At 40.3% G+C, this 17,500-nt stretch overlaps 1 protein-coding gene and 2 pseudogenes across 3 annotated transcripts in view; 1 reads left to right on the top strand and 2 right to left on the bottom strand.

Moving 5' to 3' along the window:
• LOC137981909 (CAP-Gly domain-containing linker protein 1-like) overlaps positions 1 to 17,500 on the bottom strand; it is an 82,473-nt gene that overhangs the window by 10,478 nt on the left and 54,495 nt on the right. For all 3 annotated transcript variants that reach the window (XM_068829906.1, XM_068830558.1, XM_068829234.1), the window contains 5 exons: positions 6,984 to 7,303; positions 6,579 to 6,620; positions 4,582 to 4,611; positions 3,161 to 3,202; positions 722 to 763 (listed from right to left, as the gene is read on the bottom strand). In XM_068829906.1, the coding sequence (XP_068686007.1) occupies positions 722 to 763; positions 3,161 to 3,202; positions 4,582 to 4,611; positions 6,579 to 6,620; positions 6,984 to 7,303 (476 nt within the window). The remainder of the gene's footprint in view (positions 1 to 721; positions 764 to 3,160; positions 3,203 to 4,581; positions 4,612 to 6,578; positions 6,621 to 6,983; positions 7,304 to 17,500) is intronic.
• LOC137981359 (uncharacterized) lies at positions 9,402 to 10,795 on the top strand (annotated as a pseudogene).
• Positions 11,863 to 14,858, bottom strand: LOC137981375 (uncharacterized; annotated as a pseudogene).

Here is a 17,500-nt window from a genome sequence, read left to right on the forward strand (position 1 = left end):
CCTTCGGGTGGGATCTCCGCCGCTCTACCGACTGAGCTACAAGGTCAGACGGGAGCAGGCCGTGGGTTCAATTCCCACCCTGGTCAGAGTTTTTCTCTGTCCTTGTGTGGGCTCAGTTCCATCAGTAGGGCTAACGCTCACATGGTTCATATGGGATAGAAATCTAGCACACGTTACACTACACTCTGTTCAGTTAATTCTGTTTAAAATATAAGAGCTACACGGCCAACGTTTGTATAAACGTAACCTTTCCTTATTCTAGAATCTAGCCGAACAACCGAAAGATGCCTCCCCCTTGAGTCAGGCTGTCCTGCCTGGTTAGTCAATATTCATAATACTTAAAAAGTTCAAGCAATAGGCTGCATAAGCACAAGACTTTCTCCAAAAATCCACGTACTGCCAACATGAACTCACTGGCATTGAAAAATTCCCGCATTTTGTGGCTCAATTGATGGTTTTCATCTAAGGTCACGGCGATCATGTTGGTGTCATTCCTTTTCTTTCAACCCAATTCCTCGTTGCGTCGAATTTGGGTTGAAAACGTTTTCGCAAGGTTGCAATGAACAATTTAAACTCAAGTTTTAATTAAAGCTTCTGCTTCCGTCCTTTTTAATGCTCTCGGCTGCACTTTGAATGAACTGCCACAACTGTTTCAGGCGCTGTTTTTACGTAACCACGAATACTAGAAGGTAATATTTTACTTAAATTCATTGTTCCTTACCTCCTCATCTAATTCCTTAATCTTGTTGCTCATTTTGAAATTCTACGCAATAAAAAAGGGAAGCCAAAAATACGTTTTGATGTTCATGATTCCATATAAAATACGTCTACCTTTTTAATACGCTGCGTTAAATGAACACTTTAAGAACGTTGGAAGTTTGACAAACCCCGAAAGGTGAACAGGTATTCTAGAGTCTAGCCGAAATACCGAAAGATGCCTCGTGCTTGAGTCTGGCTGTCCTGCCGGGTCAGTCGATATTCATGATATTTGCAAAGTTCAAATAACAGGCTGCATAAGCGCTAGTCTTTCTCAATTTGCCTTACCTCCTCCTCTAATTCCTTAATCCTGTTGTCCTGACGTCAAGGCGATCATGTTGGTGTACAGAACAATGCAGTAAAATTTTTTTGGGGAATTTGACTCTATTATTATTATGCAAAACTTGTGGGGCCATTTTCTATTGTTTTGTACACCAACATGGCCGTCTCATCACGTGAATGAAAACCAAGAATAGAGCGTTTTCATCTGACTTCACGGCATCCATGTTGGTGTACAGAAAAATGCAGTGAAATGTCTTTTGGGAATTTGACTCTATTATTATGCAAAACTTCTGAGGCCACTTTCTATTGTTTTGTACACCAACATGGCCGTCTCATCACGTGGATGCAAACCGAGAATCAGTTGTAGAATGTAAGAAGCAATTACATATTCAGTGCACAAGTCAACTGAAAATTTACACATTATTTCAAAATTAGAAGCGCGATACATATAATTACCTCCACTTCCTACTTTTCACCATCCTGCAATTCCTTATTTATTGCTCTCAGCTTCGAAACTTTTTTGTAAAGAATAGGTGGGAAATGCGTTTACGCTTCAGCTTTAGACCATTGAAATGTAAAGACAGGAGTGTTGACTTAAGTAAGGCATTTGATTCCGTTTGTCACCCACTTTTGCTGGCCAAATTGAAAGAGTATGGTTTCACAGACGGTGCTTTGGAACTTATGACTGCCTATCTTTTAGATAGGAGACAAAGAGTTAAACTTGATGGAGTATATTCTCCGTGGATAACTATTAGAACCGGGGTACCACAGGGATCCTTGTTAGGTCCACTTTTGTTTAATATGTATGTTAATGATCCAAATTAATACTTTCCTAATACGTCCTTAAGGCTGTATGCTGATGACACGACGGAATATGCCTCTGATGTCTCACCGATGGTTCTGCAGTGTGTTATTAAATCTGACCTCCGCGTGTTATCCAGATGGTTTGGATTGAATTATCTGCAGATAAATGCCGCTAAAACGCAAGCCCTTGTCATCGGGCCATCATTATATGAATATGAATTTCACCTTAACAATGCGAGGATTGGGACGCAAGATACAATTAATATCCTAGGGATAGTTTTAGACAGTAAACTGACTTTTAAGGTGCACATAAAGGAACAGCTGAAAAAAGCATGCGCAAAGGCTTCGGCCTTGCGGAGACTGCGCAAGTTCATTCCGAAGTATGTAATGGTACGTCTCTACAAGGCGTATGTTGACTTCTGCCACATATTGAGTATTGCAGCCCTTTTTTGCTGGGTATAGGTAATGCTGAGACAACCAAAATGGACAGCACTACTTATTATTTATTAAGAAGTATCTTAGGCTATCCGAAGTCTGTATCATACGACTATCTCCTAAAAATAGTTAAGATCGAGTCTTTGGAACAACGCAGGCAATTCCAGTCACTATTCATGTTATATAGATGCTTGCACAGCCACGGAGAACCCTATATTAGTAAGTTTTTTAATCTTAAGAATGTTAAATACAATTTACGTGGGCTCAGTACAAGGCTGGAACTCCCCCCATTTAACTTGGAGTATATGCATCGATCTTTTACCTTTTTGGTTAGTAAACTGTGGAATGCATTGCCTCCAATGGTTAGAGAGTTTAAAGACATTGCATCGTTTTAAGCGCGCTCTTAAAGTTCATATGACTTGAAGCGTAGAAAATTTAACATTTAAAACGATTCTTTTTAATTTTTAAAAATGTTGTAAATAGATTAATTACTAGTTAGTATTTTGGTAGTGTTTATTAATTGATTGATCAATTTTATCCTTTTATATTTTGCACAATTTTATACTTTGTACAATTTTATTCTTTGACATCAGTACACATACATGAACACGTTTTAACGAGCACTTACGAGCTCCTTGGTGTTACGTGTATAAATAAAGTATTATTATTATTATTATTATTATTATTATTATTATTATTATTATTATTATTATTATCATTATTATTAATGAACAATTTAAAACTCCAACTTTAAGGCTTGCGCTTCCGTCCTATTTAGTGCTCTTGCCTACACTTTGAATGAACTGCCTCAACTATTTCAGGCGCTATTTTTACGTAACAATAAATAGTAGCCACTGTTTTACTCTGACTCGCTGGTCCTGACCTCCTCCTCCAATTCCTTATTCTTGTTTTTTATTTTGGAGACCTACGCAATACAAAAAGAAGACAGACGTAAGTTTTCACGTTCATGATTCGATATAAGTTAGCTCTACCTTTAAAATAGGCTGCATTAAGGTAATTCCCTTGAAATTGTTGTATTATCAAACTTTTTTGGAAACTTGGCATAAGTAACATTCATGATATGAAGATTAAAAGAATGCAATGCTTCTATCTCCCATACGTGCCTTTCCCGAGTATACTTATTAATAGAACGCTTGCTTTGGGAGTTTAAGCACGCCCACTGTTGTAAAAGCTAATCAAAACAAAGCTAGCTCAAGCCGCTGTTACACGTTGAAACTTTTAGCTGAAACTCATGTGCAACGACCCTGCAAAAAAAGTGTCAGCAGGCGTTGCACCGTGTAACATAAAAGGTCGAAAATCGTTCGGAAACGTTGAAACTGGTCTCGAAATGTTGTTTACATGGCCTTAGCCGATTTCTGATTGGCTTAAGCAGCGTAGTGTGACAAGAGCGAGGGAGACCAGTTTCACAAAGTGGTGTTACACGGTGAAACTCTTGTTTTTGTCATCACTGCGATCGTTGCGACCGTTGCAGAAGTAGAAAGCGGTTCTACTTTTCGTGAAACATGTCTCGCAACGGAAGTTCAAAAAGTTTCACGAAACCGATCATGTTACACGGTGCAACGCCTGCTGAAACATCATTCGCAACGTCGTTGCACACAAGTTTCAGCTAAAAGTTTCAACGTGTAACAGCGGCTTCAGCGTCATCGGAAATACGATAATTCTGCGGGAAAAACCTTTTCCTAAAAATAAATTTAATCGGGAAAGGTTGACTCAAGGAATTAATCTAGATACAGGTTCCCCTTGATGAGCTCCTGGTTTCCGACATAAAAAGAGTGTCTCTCAGGAGATTAGAGTGTCATGTATTACATGTCATAATGGCATGAAACTTTGTTTTATTCCGGTAACTTTCCTCTTTCTTTCGAGGATTTGCTCCATATCAGTAGTTACCAGGCAAGAAATTAGCCAAAGTCAAATAAATTTCTTTTGTAGTTAGGTCATGTTGTAGCACACCCATTTTATGTCAAGATGTAGGTCACCGCGGTTATAAAAGTTTTACTTGATCTAGACTGGCCTGCTTCGAAATTCCGAGTAACTTGTCTGGTATAAGCCCGGTGATTTCCTTTTCTTTCATCCCAATTCCTCGTTGCGTCGAATTTGGGTTGAAACCGTTTTCGCAAGGTTGCAATGAACAATTTTAAAAAGCTCCAACTTTAAAACGTGCGCTTCTCTCCTTTTTAGTGCTCTCGGCTGCACTTTGAATGAACTGTCTCAACTATTTCAGGCGCTATTTTTACGTAACCACAAATGGAAGCCACTATTTTACTCTGACTCGCTGTCCCTTACCTCCTCCTCTAATTCCTTAATTTTGGAGACCTACCAAATATAAAGAGAAGACAGGCATAAGTTTTGACGTTCATGATTCCATATAAAATAAGTCGCCCTTTAAAATAGGCTGCATTAAATGAACACTTTAAGGACGTTCGAGGTTTGGTGGTACAACTTTGACGAACGGGTATTCTAGAATCTAGCAGAACAGCCGAAAGATGCCTCGCGCTGGAGTCTTTCAACCCAATTCCTCGTTGCGTCGAATTTGAGTTGAAAACGTTTTCCCAAGGTTGCAATGAACAATTTAAAGCTCCAACTTTAAGGCTTGCGCTTCCGTCCTATTTAGTGCTCTCGGCTACACTTTACATGGACTGCCTCAACTATTTCAGGCGCTATTTTTACGTAACCACAAATAGAAGCCAATATTTTACTCTGACTCGCTGTTCCTTATCTCCTCCTCTAATTCCTTAATTTTGGAGACCTACGCAATACAAAGAGAAGACAGACATAAGTTTTGACGTTCATGATTCCATATCAAAATAAGTTTACTTTTAAAATAGGCTGCATTAAATGAACACTTTAAGGACGTTCGAGGTTTGGTGGCAGAACTTTGACGAACGGGTTTTCTCGCGCTTGAGTCAGGCTGTCCTGCCGGCTTAGTCAATATTCATAATACTTGAAAAGTTAGAAGAATAGGCTGCATAAGCACAAGACTTTCTCCGAAAATCCACGTACTGCCAACATGAACTCACTGGCATTGAAAAGTTCCCGCATTTTGTGGCTCAAATGATGGTTTGTATCTGATGTCACGGCCACCATGTTTGTGTACAGAACAATGAAGGAAAGTGTCTTTTGGGAATTTGACTCAATTATCATGCAAAACTTGTGGGGCCATTTTCTATTGTTTTGTACACCAACATGGCCGTCTCATTACGTGGATGCAAACCAAGAATCAGTCGTAAAATGTAAGAAGCAATTACATATTCGGTTCATAAGTCAGCTGAAAATTTACGCATTATTTCAGAATTAGAGGCGCGATACATATTTACCTCCACTTCCTGCTTTTCACTATCCTGCAATTCCTTATTTATTGCTCTCGTGCATTGTCTCCAGCATTTCTGGAACAGTCATGTAGCCTAAGCCCCGCACACGATGAAAACTCGCGGACATTTTCTGCTCTGCTTCCAGAATCTCGCCGTCGATTTTGTAAAATTTAGCACCGAGGGAGAACACTTCTTTAATAGGTGTTTTTCTTGTTGCCCAAAAGATCCGAGTTGTCCAAAATTTTAGGGGCTACAGTAAAGTCCCTGCTTACTCCCCTATCTCGTAGGTGAAGATCGTGAATTTTTGCGCTCTCCCCACCCGCTGGGGGATCAGAGTCGATGGAAAATAAGTTTAAGTTCCCGCAATTCCCCGCTATGGCCCGGGTAGGGGTGGGCGGTGATTTACTTTGACTGGTGCATAAAGATTATCATTCAAACGGAAAATTGTTGTGAAAGAGATGACTGTGCATTTAATTTCAGTTTTAGTTGTTGATTAAAATTGTTGGTTATTGTTTGCAAAGCTTGTTTGTTTACTGCTGTTAGCTAATAACGATTAATTTTGTACTTTATAATAATTATTTCCATTTACACTATCGCTTTCTGGGGTTAGAAAAGGGAGCACCGCTTTTAGGCTTGGTTAAATGTATATATTAGCTCAGTTGGTTAGAGCGTCGCACTGGCATCACGAGGTTTGGGGTTCAAACACCGTTGAAGTCCTGAATTTTTCAGGCTTCTCTACGCAATTGCTAAAATTGCGTTCATAACTTCGAGGATCATAGCTCACTTGCTCTGAAAATGTTTAGGAGGTACTGTTGTGTCAGACTCGTTTAACTTGATCGAGACCAGCCTACTAAAAATGCTGTCCTTAAACAGCGACCAACTTGTTCTACGGGTCCTTGTATTGACAAGGCAAATAATTGTTGACCGATTCATAAACTGATTGATCGATTGATTAATTGTTTGATGGCTTACCCTGTCTTCGAGTTCTCTCACTTTGCTGTTTTCCTTAGAATCCTAGCTCCAAAAGAAAAAAAGAAGAAAGAAGAAGTCCTTAGTACAGCAAGCCAGATCTACACTAGGAAGTGCAGAAAACGTCTATTCAATTATGACCTCTTTCAGGAAACTAATCAGTTGCTCACAAATATCACGTATTGTCTATTCCATTTTTTCGTTCTGGAACTGAAAACAATCGGTGAATGAGATAACTCACAGCGTCTTGTATACCAGGCGATAAGACAAATGTCGCAAACCAGTGGCGTGGCACTTTGGCCATATTGCCTTAATTTCTTCGCTAGAAAAAAGTAGTAAACCATGGTAAATCAACTTTGTTTCAGTAAAGACGATCTTAGTCCCAAAAAATACATCAGAATGACTTACTCGGTTTGTATCGCTTGGTTTGATCGGGAATCTGTCAGCTAAATTCTGAAGCCCACTCTTCGTTAGAGCTTCGGCGAGCTTTCCGGCAGTGGCCCCTTCTTTTCCGTCCCGGCGAAGCCACCGAACAAGGACCTCTATGCAGCATTCCTTGGAGTTGTTGCCTTTTTCCTGTTCAATATTATCAATACTGGCGTGATGAAATCCCAGTGCACGTCCTAAATCTTTCCAGTGTAGCCCAATGTCATCCGCCAGCTTTTTTTCGTAAACAACACCTTCAGTCAATGGGTCGTTTGGATTCCAAGCTGATTGGCCTGAAGAAGCTATAAAAATTAAGTTTAATTGTATGCTATACGTTCGGACGTTGATCTTTATTTTAATTCCTTATCGGCAATTCCGATAAAACGATTTCGTCTTACCGGCAAGGGACAACCTTATTACTCACCCTTCTCATTTCCGGTCATTCCACCGCGGCTAGGACTGTCCGAATCAGCCTGTTCAGTTCATCATAAACATGTTAAATGTGCGTTATGTTTACCGAAAACGTCAATATTTTATCTCCGATTTCAAGTTCAGCTTTACATCCTTTACCCAAGGGCATGGGGAGTTGAAAACCCACGCTTTACCTTAACGATACTTTGTATGGTAGGAGGTGTGAAATGATTACACACTTATGGTCTCTTTGAAAGCACAAGAAGCATATTTTTACTCTTTGAGACAAAACATATTTGCGAAATAAACTGAATAGGCTCAAAGAAGCCTCTTGATACATGAAAAACGTTTCGACCATATTAATATCCATTCTGCTTGGGTGCTGGTTTAAGATTGTACGTGAGGCATTTTCGCGGCAAATAAGGTCCAAAAATGGGTTTAAAGTTCATTCGACAATCTGCACTAGAATCACTCGCAAAATGAGATGACTTCCGTTTGTTTACTAACCCGGAAATTATTCAAAATTAATGCTTTTCAGACACAATATTTCGAGAATTATAGACTACAATTAAAACCCAATACGAATATGTTTGAGTAGTACTACTTACTCATGGTAGAGGAACGAAAGAGGAGATGAGCGCCGCTTGCTTTAATGCGATTAATAGCAGGAAACTCTGACGATCAACAAGGAAATAATCGCAGTTGGCAAATTACACCGCAGTTGATTAATTTTATTTGGAAATCAAACTACGACGCCAAACACGAGCGCAGTTCTCGAGATCGAGCATTTACGCATGCTTGTAAATAAAGCGGTAAATAGATACTTTCACATTCTGGTCAGTATTGACTAACGAAACAGTGTCTGGTACTTACCTTGTAATTTTGCTTTGCATAAGTTAGGTATCCACCTACAATCGGCGTCAAAATTGTTGAGACACTCTTATCCTTTAGAGTCGATTTCAAGCTCGGTGCGAAAACGGCCCCCTCCCCGCACCCCCAGGACAATGTTGTGTTTTTCCGTTTTCTACGAGCCTTGTCGACAGCGGTACAACATTGATTAGGGTGGGGGAGGAAGGGGTATCGCGGAAACGTACTTTTTGGACAAGTTTTCTTTGCAAACAATGAATGTTTCGTTGCCAGTGTGCTCTGTTGGCAACTGTCTCAACTAATTTTGTCGCCGATTGTAGAATGGAAGATGACTGAAGATTAAAATCCTAAATTCGTTTTCTCGGTCGAGGCCAAAGGTCGCTGGTAATAGAAGATTGCAGTTTCTCCTCTTGGAAAGCACTTCGTCTTTTACTGCTTTGCCAGAATATCACTTCCTTTGCACGGCTTTTGCACTTCACTACCCCCATGTGAATTCGTTTCGGTATCTCTCCTCTAAGAATGAAGGGACTCACAATTCTCTCACCTTTTGAACACAAGTCCATCCACTACTGTTAACTCATTTTTATGAGTATGGTAGGACTGAGTTGGGGCACTGGTTTCTTTGATCTGGCCATCCAATAGACCGTATTCATAAATAGCGGCCGCGCGGAACAGCCTGGTTTCGAATACATGAGAACGAGGCTTGGTAGGCCAGCTAAAACTTATAGCGCACTTAGATTTGTATTATATTAAAGTTTCGAGGCGATAAACGTTACGCAAAAATACCCTGAAATGTTTATTTCTTGAAGGATAGTAGCGGAAAAGATTCTATTAGTCTCTGTAGGGGATAACTTTGGTCGACAGGACCTTTTTCTCCTTGGAGATCGGCTGAGAGATGCCAACACATTGTTGCGTTCCGCTCTGCACGAAGAAGGATAAGCGAGACCAAGATACGGGGGAAAAGATTTCGTTCTTTCGTTTTCCAGATGATGTAAACCTAAGAAAACAGTGGCTCCATGCTATAAGAAGAGATGTGGGGCCTAATTTTTCTATAAAGGAAGGAACCAACCCTAACCCTAACCTCTCAGGCATTTTAATGCTGAAGATTAAAGAGGAGTCTTAACAACAAGGTTAGCCCCAAACCAGGAGCTGTGCCGAGTATCTTTGCGTGGAAGCGAAGTTCTCCTCGCAAACGACCACCACCAACTCCACGCTTCACGGCTACAACTGTGGCAAAGAATTTAGAGTCAGAATTTAGCGAGGTTAGGCATTCGGTGAACGAAAGCAGCGAAGCTGTGTGCAACAATTTATCCCTAACAAATATGGGTGGCGCCACGTCTGTTCCGGAAACAGCGGAAATAGAGACACCGGACCGAGAATCTAACTCTGATTTTCTCGAGAAATCTGAGAAAGATTTATTAATATCTGAGCTGCATGAGAAACTATCCGCATTTCACGTGAAAAATGAAGATCTAGAGGACTTGGTTTTGAAATTGAAAAAGAAAGTTGCCGATCTGGAGCAGAAATATGAGCAACTCGAGGCGCAGTTGTTTTCATTGAAAAACATCGAGTCAAATGACTCGCTCGTAGCATTTTATACTGGATTTCCTAGCTATCAGACCATGATGGCCCTGTACGACTATTTAGATTCTGGCGCCAGGGGAGAAAACATCAAGTATTGGTTGTCCGGAAAAGATATTGCTGGCAGTGCAAAGGCTGTGAAACAAGGGAGATCAAGGTCTCTAAAACCAGTAGACGAGTTTTTTTTGTCATTGTGTAGGCTAAGACAAGGTTTTGCTGAATTACATTTAGCTCATCTTTTTAATGTTTCTCAGCCAACTGTAAGCAGAGTTTTCATTTCTTGAATTAACTATATGTATATGAAACTGGGCCATATGAACATTTGGCCTTCCAGAAAACTAGTAGACGAGACAATGCCTCAAGACTTTAAGGCAAAGTATCCAAGCACAAGGGTCATCATTGACTGTAGGGAGGTGCGATGTGAAATGCCTAGTAGCCTTCTTCTACATAGTGAATTGTTTAGCTCGTGTAAACACCACACCACTTTAAAGGCACTGGTGGGAATTTGTCCAAAAGGGTTTTTTACATTTATTGGGCAACTTTACACTGGGAGCATATCTGACAGGGAAATAGTAGAACGAAGTAGATTCTTGAACCTTCCCTTTTCAAATGGGGACTCTGTAATGGCAGATAAGGGCTTTACTATTGAAGACATTCTTCCCCTTGGTGTTTCCTTAAATATTTCTCCTTTCCTGGGAATGTCTGATCAGATGTCAGCTGAAGATGTGATTGCAACACAAGAAATTGCTAGCTTAAGAATCTATGTTGAGAGGGCTATCAATAAGGTGAAGAATTTCCTGATGTTTGATGGGGTTATTCCATTGAGCCTCTTTGGGGTAGTGAATCAAATGTGGTGTGTGTGTGTGTGTGTGTCATTTTGTGCAACATGCAGGACCCCATCATCAGTGTGTAACCGTTTCACTCCCAAGATCTGATTAGTAATTCTCCTTTCTAGCTGCTAGACATTCCCTTTTATATTACTTAAGAGAATTTGAGTTTGATCAAAATAACACCATCTGAGTGATACGTTTATTTATTCTCATCACCTGGCTGCTGAACAGTGAATTGATATTATAAGGAGAAGTTACATACTAATCACTTCTGGGAGTGAAAGGGATTTATTAAATTGATCTTGATTTCATTGTGACAAGTAAATTTTCTGGTTAAAATGCCAACCAGGCAGGCATAGAGATGAATACATGTAAAATATTTCAACTGAAAACAGTAAAGGAAAATATTATATTCTACATATAAACAGATCAAAATTTAACCACACCAATATACCCAAAATTAACATATCAATTTGCAAGATGGGTAAATCAGTCTCCTTTGTGTGTATCCTTTTATAAACAGATGTTATGAAGAAAAATATGGTGCTCAGTTGAACAATTTTTGTTTCGTTTTTTGTAACCTGTCCTAACAAATGATTGTATGCAAATTTTAACTGGAATCATTCTTGTCAGAGTTCCCACAATTCCAGTTTTGATTCTATGTACGCAATCTAAATAACAATTCTTTGACTTTCTTAGTTCAGGCTAAGGTCTTTATGTAAGCTATTATATTGAAAATTGAAAAATCAGGTTCTTATCATTGTTTCCAAAAGGATTACACAATATACTTCTTATCATATTTACATGAAATTATGTATCTTCAACTCTCCTCAACTTTTACAGCTTCAATATAATCACAGAAATTCTCCTCACCACTGTAGGTTCCCTACATGTGTTGTAGTTGTCAGTTGTGAGAGGTTCTTTGAAAAACCAAGCCAATTAATTTTGTCTTTGGTGATCAATCCCTTTATTCTCATGATTTGGGCTTGTTTAAGTATTACACTGCCAGGAGAAAATAGATGGTGATCACTACATGTATGTTGAAGCTTTAAAGGCTTCTCTGGCTCATAACAATTATTTTTGACCAAGCAGTAAGCTAAACCTACAATTATGTACATGTTCATAAATAAAATGCTCTTGCAGTGCCTAGCATTTGTTTACATAACGACTGATCAGCATTTTGCAAACTCACTAGCCACAGTTTTGATAAAATGGGTAAAGAAATAGGTTTCAAGCTTTTGTTTCAGAGTTGCCCAGTAGGCGGCGTCAAAAGGGATTCTCTCCACTGAAATTCCCTTCTTTGTGCAGACAATGAAGTCACTCCATGAGGCTCCACTAGCACCCATCTGGCCTTGCACTTGAGTGCAATAGGAATGATTCCTTTTAAGTCTGCATTGTCCATTAACAGCCTCACAAAAAAAGTTTGGATCCTGACATGCTTCCAGTGGAGTGACTTGATACTTTGTCTCTGGACACTTCACTTCAGCAAGTCCAAAATGATTTCGACAGCCAAAATCAACAACTCTCCCATCTGGTGAGGCTCCAAGAAATGGCAAATCCAAACAAACAACAAAACCACTCTTGAGAACCTTTACTGGGGTCTTTCGGGTAAACATAATTTTCTCATATTGTTCAATGGCAATGGGTTCATTTTTAACACCGTGCTCGACATACCTTGAGGTGAACGGCTTCGGATTGATGAGGTCAGCTGCAAATTTTTCATGATTCCTTTGCCTTTTTGAGATTAAGTCAAATTTTGAAGCAGTAAATCTAACTTTACGTTCCTTCTTCCACTGCTCAGATGATGACTGGTCTCTTGTGGCTTCCTCAATATTGTTTATCATGGCCTCATCCACAACAAGGGAAATAACAAGTGCTTTTTCAGCAACATCTAAGTTGTTAGGCAAAACAAAATCACTGCGCGAGTCCAGAGGAAACCTGGGATAGGTAAGTTCAGTGTCTGCGCTGACAGCTTCTCTTGACATTGATGAAATATCCACAGTAGCCACGAAGTTCGCCTCAGTGTGACTCAACCGATAACTACAAAATGACCCAATCTGGCTTTCTCCAAATTTGGTTTCCACACAACTGTTAATGGAAGAATCATCTCTTTCCATTAGTGCTAAGCCCATTTGGGGGTTTATTTGCTTTAGGGCCTTTTTAAATTTCATTTCGGCCTCAACATCATGTTGGGGATTAGTTCTTGCATCATAAAAGAGACATTTCACTCCCTGTCTGCTCTTAGTTTCATCAAGTTTAGTTTTGGAAATGGTGACTTCCATTACCGGTTGGGCAGATATTTTGTCACCACGACCCTTTTTGTGCCACTTTTGGAGCTGGGAAGTGCATGCAAGATCCGGCTGCTCATCATCATCCTGGCATAAATCATCGGTTGATTTACTGTCAAATAAACTAAACTTGCATGCTTTAAACATCAATGCCAGAACATGGTTACAGTAACCAACTTTGCCAGCTTTACATGAACAGGTGGCTTGAATGACTTGGCCTGACACAATACACATAGCAAAACGAAGAGCATGGGGGGCCTCACTCTTCTTGAAACTGTGATAGCACTTTGCCTTGAAATAAAAGAACCTTTGATCACTGTTTGCCTCAGTCTCCTTCCAGTACTCGTCCTCCAGAAAGGTTTTAGCTTTCCTTAAATTGGTCGGAATTGCATGATGCTCAGCATTTGCAACTCTTTTTCCAGAATTTGCCACGTGCCGGTTCATTTCAGCTCTTGTGAAAGAAGGCATCCTTTCAAGTGACTTCCCCCAGCCATCGCTCGGATATTTCACACTTGACGAAGGAGCGGTGTCTTTTGAAATGTTCGAGACCCTTGCCTTTCTTTTCGTGTAGATTTCATCGGGATCAGTATCGATCACCATCTTATCTCTTCCACTTTTAATATACTCGTCGACACTGCAAAGTAGCCGATAAGGAATTCTAAATTTTACAGAAACAAAATCATATGTGCCTGATCTCTGAAAGCAAATCTGTACAACAAAGCTGCCAGCATGTTGCTTACCGCTTTATAAGCTGTGCCTTCGTCTTAAGTCCCTTAGTGAATCGCCACGGCATCGCAACCAAGACTTGAGTTCTTCATCCTTTAGCGAAAAAGGGTTTCATCCAGCCAAAGCAGCTCCCGGAATATCGTCTTCAGTAAGAATAACCGCGTCTGAATCTCGACTTGCAGAGGCCATTTCATCCCTTGATTTCATCCCTGGCCTACCAAGCTTACAGAGACTAATAGAATCTTTTCCGCTACTATCCTTCAAGAAATAAAGATTTCAGGATATTTTTGCGTAACATTTATCGCCTCGAAACTTTAATATAATACAAATCTAAGTGCGCTCTAAGTTTTAGCTGGCCTACCAAGCCTCGTTCTCATGTATTCGAAACCAGGCTGTTCCTCGCGGCCGCCATTTATGAATACGGTCTATACGGATAATTGTAATCAACTGCTGTAGTTCAAGATCCTCCTTCGTACAGATCTGCAGCACAGAGATTTTGTTGTCAGAGACTGGTAGAGAGGTCATCATGGCATGGACTTGGTCATCAAAAGCCTCCTGGCTGTCCTCGGTGAGCTTTAGATGCAATCGGGAAAGCGTTTAAGCAACTGGTACATTCTTCCCAGGTTTTTGGAGGACGTTTATCCCATAATTTTGAAGGGGGAGCATCATCCTTTGACCCCGTGAAAGGGCTGCTGATAAAGGTTTCCTTAAAATTCCCTCTAGAGGCTTGTGATCAGTGATAATCTCAACAGGCCTGCAGTAGATGTACTGATGGAATCGTTCAGTTCCGATCACTATGACATACATTTCTTTTTAAATTTTGAGTATAGTCTTGCTCTGAGGGCGTGAGGGCCTTTGACGCATACGCAAAAGGTTTATCATTCTGCAGTAAGCAGACCATGCTTGGAAGCGTGGACTTTCAATGTTACGCTCTGACTTGCATCAAAGTAGGCTAACGTCCCTGCAGAAGCCATCAACGTTGTCATTTTCTCAAAAGCTGCCTCCTGTGCACAATCCCATAAAAACTCTAAGTTTTTCTTTCGTAGACTTCTCAAAGGTGCAGTGGCTTCTGCAAAATTGGTTGTGAACTTTGATAGGTAGTTGACTATGCCTGGCAGGGTTTCCAGCTCATGCTTGTCCCTTGGAGGTTCCATATCCTGAATGGCAGTAATCTTTTTTGGATCAGGCTGCACTCCCTTGTCGGATAACACATGACCGAAATAGCTCGCTTTGTTTGTTGCGATAACACACTTTTCAGCATTCCACTTTAATGCAATTTCTCTCGAACGCTGGAGAATTCGCTTCAAGTTTCTCTCATGATCCTCTTTGGACGTACCCCCTCGATACCTTCGAACGTCATGTCCATGGTTTTTTGAAATACTTCCTGAGCTGAGTGGATTCCAAAGGGTACACAGATGAATAGATATCGCCCAAATGGCGTGTTGAAAGTGGTTAGCATCGAGTTCTAATCATTAAGGTTAATTTGCCAATAACCAGAGGCATCTTGTATCCTTAAATATTTGGCAGCAGATAGCAATAGAGTTATATCCTCCGGAGTTGGCAGTGGGTAACGTTCTCGCATGATGGCGTGGTTTAGGTCTCTGGGATCGAGGCACACTCGTGAAGCGCCTGTTTGCTGCTTTTCTGGCGTTGAGATCGAATTAACCAAGTGTGCTGGCACACTAACTTTAACTATCACCCCAAGGTCCTCCATTCTCTTGAGTTTCTTTTCAAGCATTTATTTTCCTTCTTTGTACGGACAAGATAACTTGCACTTCCATTCAACCTTGAGAAGTTTACCGCCATATCCACACAGTTTTTGTGTAGTTTCCTCTAGATTGTCACACTTAAGTTTAAGGAATAGTTCTAAGGAAATCACATTCACTTGTGCACCCGTATCAAGCTTGAAAGTTACTGTTTCATTGTACCTCAGTATCCACAAAGACTTGGTTTGAGGACCTTATGTCTCGAGATATGGTTTCAACAAACAAACTGTCACTTGTTTGGAGGCTAGTCTCACTTACGTCGTGTATCCCTTTGCTACCCGTCTTGCACATTTTGGAAAAATGATTTGCCTTTACGCATGTTTTCCCCATAGCAGATCAGGTCTCTTTTGCATGAAAATTTGCACATTTTCCACATGATTGCGTTCTTTCCTTGGAAGGTGTACTCGAAAATCTCTTTCTTTGGCTGGCCGTCACCTATGGAATGGACTGCTTCAGTGCTATGTCTGCACCTATTTCTTACAGCCGGTTGCTACGTCCGCATAAATTAGTAAAGGCGCGAAACCGACAAACTATGTGCATACATTACAGTCACCTCCCAGATGGCTTGATAGCTCATTGGCGGAGCAGTGTGTAACGCAATAGCACAGCCATGCGTTGCTTTAGAAATTATTCTATTAATTTCAGATAGGTTAGACCTCACCAGCTGGGAGACTTGGTCTAGCCGGCATGGCATCCAGACGCTGTTTCTGACGCTCTGCAGAATGGGTTCGGGCTCGTCGGTCAATAGGGACCTTTAGATCGGAGAACGAGGACCAGTACGAGTACTAGTTTTCCGTTTTGAGCATGTGCACTTCGAAAAATCTCAGTTATTCATCCATAATCAAAGGTACAACCATCAAAATTTTCCAGATTTTCTAATCTTTTTTTTTTCTCCTTTCAACGGTAGAAAATGCCGTCAATTTGCATTTTTTAAGTTTTTTCAAAAATGGCTGTTAATAAACCCTTGTTCATGAACAACTAAATAAGAGGCTAAGAGTCCACTCTACATTCATGGTTTTTATTTATGTTCTTTGCGTAATTTTCCAATTCATTACTATTTTTTTCAAACATGTCTTTTTGTCGAGCTACTTTTCTTTTCACTTTGGATCTTTTGTTACTTCTGTCACACATTAATCCCTTTAACAATATGGCTACCCAGCTTGCTACACGCATTACTTTTGTAATCAACAATGAATCTCCTTTTAATGTGAGAGGAATGGGGGACAGCTTGAAGAGACGAAAAGTTTTTTAATTGGCTGAGAAAGAAAAAATATTCAATCTATATGCTCCAAGGCGTGCACTGTTCTGAAAAGAGGAATCCCATGTAGTCTCCAGAATAGGGATAAAACCACCTTCAGTGGCCTTGCTGGTAATCAGTGTATCACTGTCACTGTGGATTCGCTCTCCTATTTAATTACACCTTCAGTTTTAGAATTCAAAAATCCTTCTCGGATCGAAACGGTAGATACATCATTTGCGACATTGAAACACCTAAAAAGTATATTACTTTAGCTACATTATACGCGCCAAATGACGACGATCCAAGCTTCTTTGAAACTTTCCTCTCTCGTTAGACCAATTTTGAGTGCGACGATATTATCCTTGGTGGAGATTTAGCCACAGTTGTTACACAGTTTGTTACAGAACCCGATCTTATAGACGCGTGGAGAGTCTTAAACCCGGAAAGTCGTTTATTACTGGATTTAGCAACCCAGTCGGAATGTGCATTTCATTTCTCTGTTTTTTATTTTTATTTTTTTCCGTGTCATGAAAAGTCTTTCCTGTACCTCCCCTGCTAAGTAGTGTCATGGTGTGTAGAGCCTTCTGTGCATATGTCTATTAATTTCGAGGGGATACTACAAATGTATAGATTTTATCCTGGTGGACACAGTGGAATATTTATCTTAACCTGGAATGGCGTCGAAAGTCATTGTAACGCGAATGGCGTTTTAGTGGATCTTTAAACAAAATATACCCTTATGGAGCTCAATAATGGAAAGTCAATTGGACAAACAAGACAGGCGGTGAAA

Source organism: Montipora foliosa, chromosome 1 (genome assembly GCF_036669935.1).
Source record: "Montipora foliosa isolate CH-2021 chromosome 1, ASM3666993v2, whole genome shotgun sequence".
NCBI classification, from domain to species: Eukaryota; Metazoa; Cnidaria; class Anthozoa; order Scleractinia; family Acroporidae; genus Montipora; species Montipora foliosa.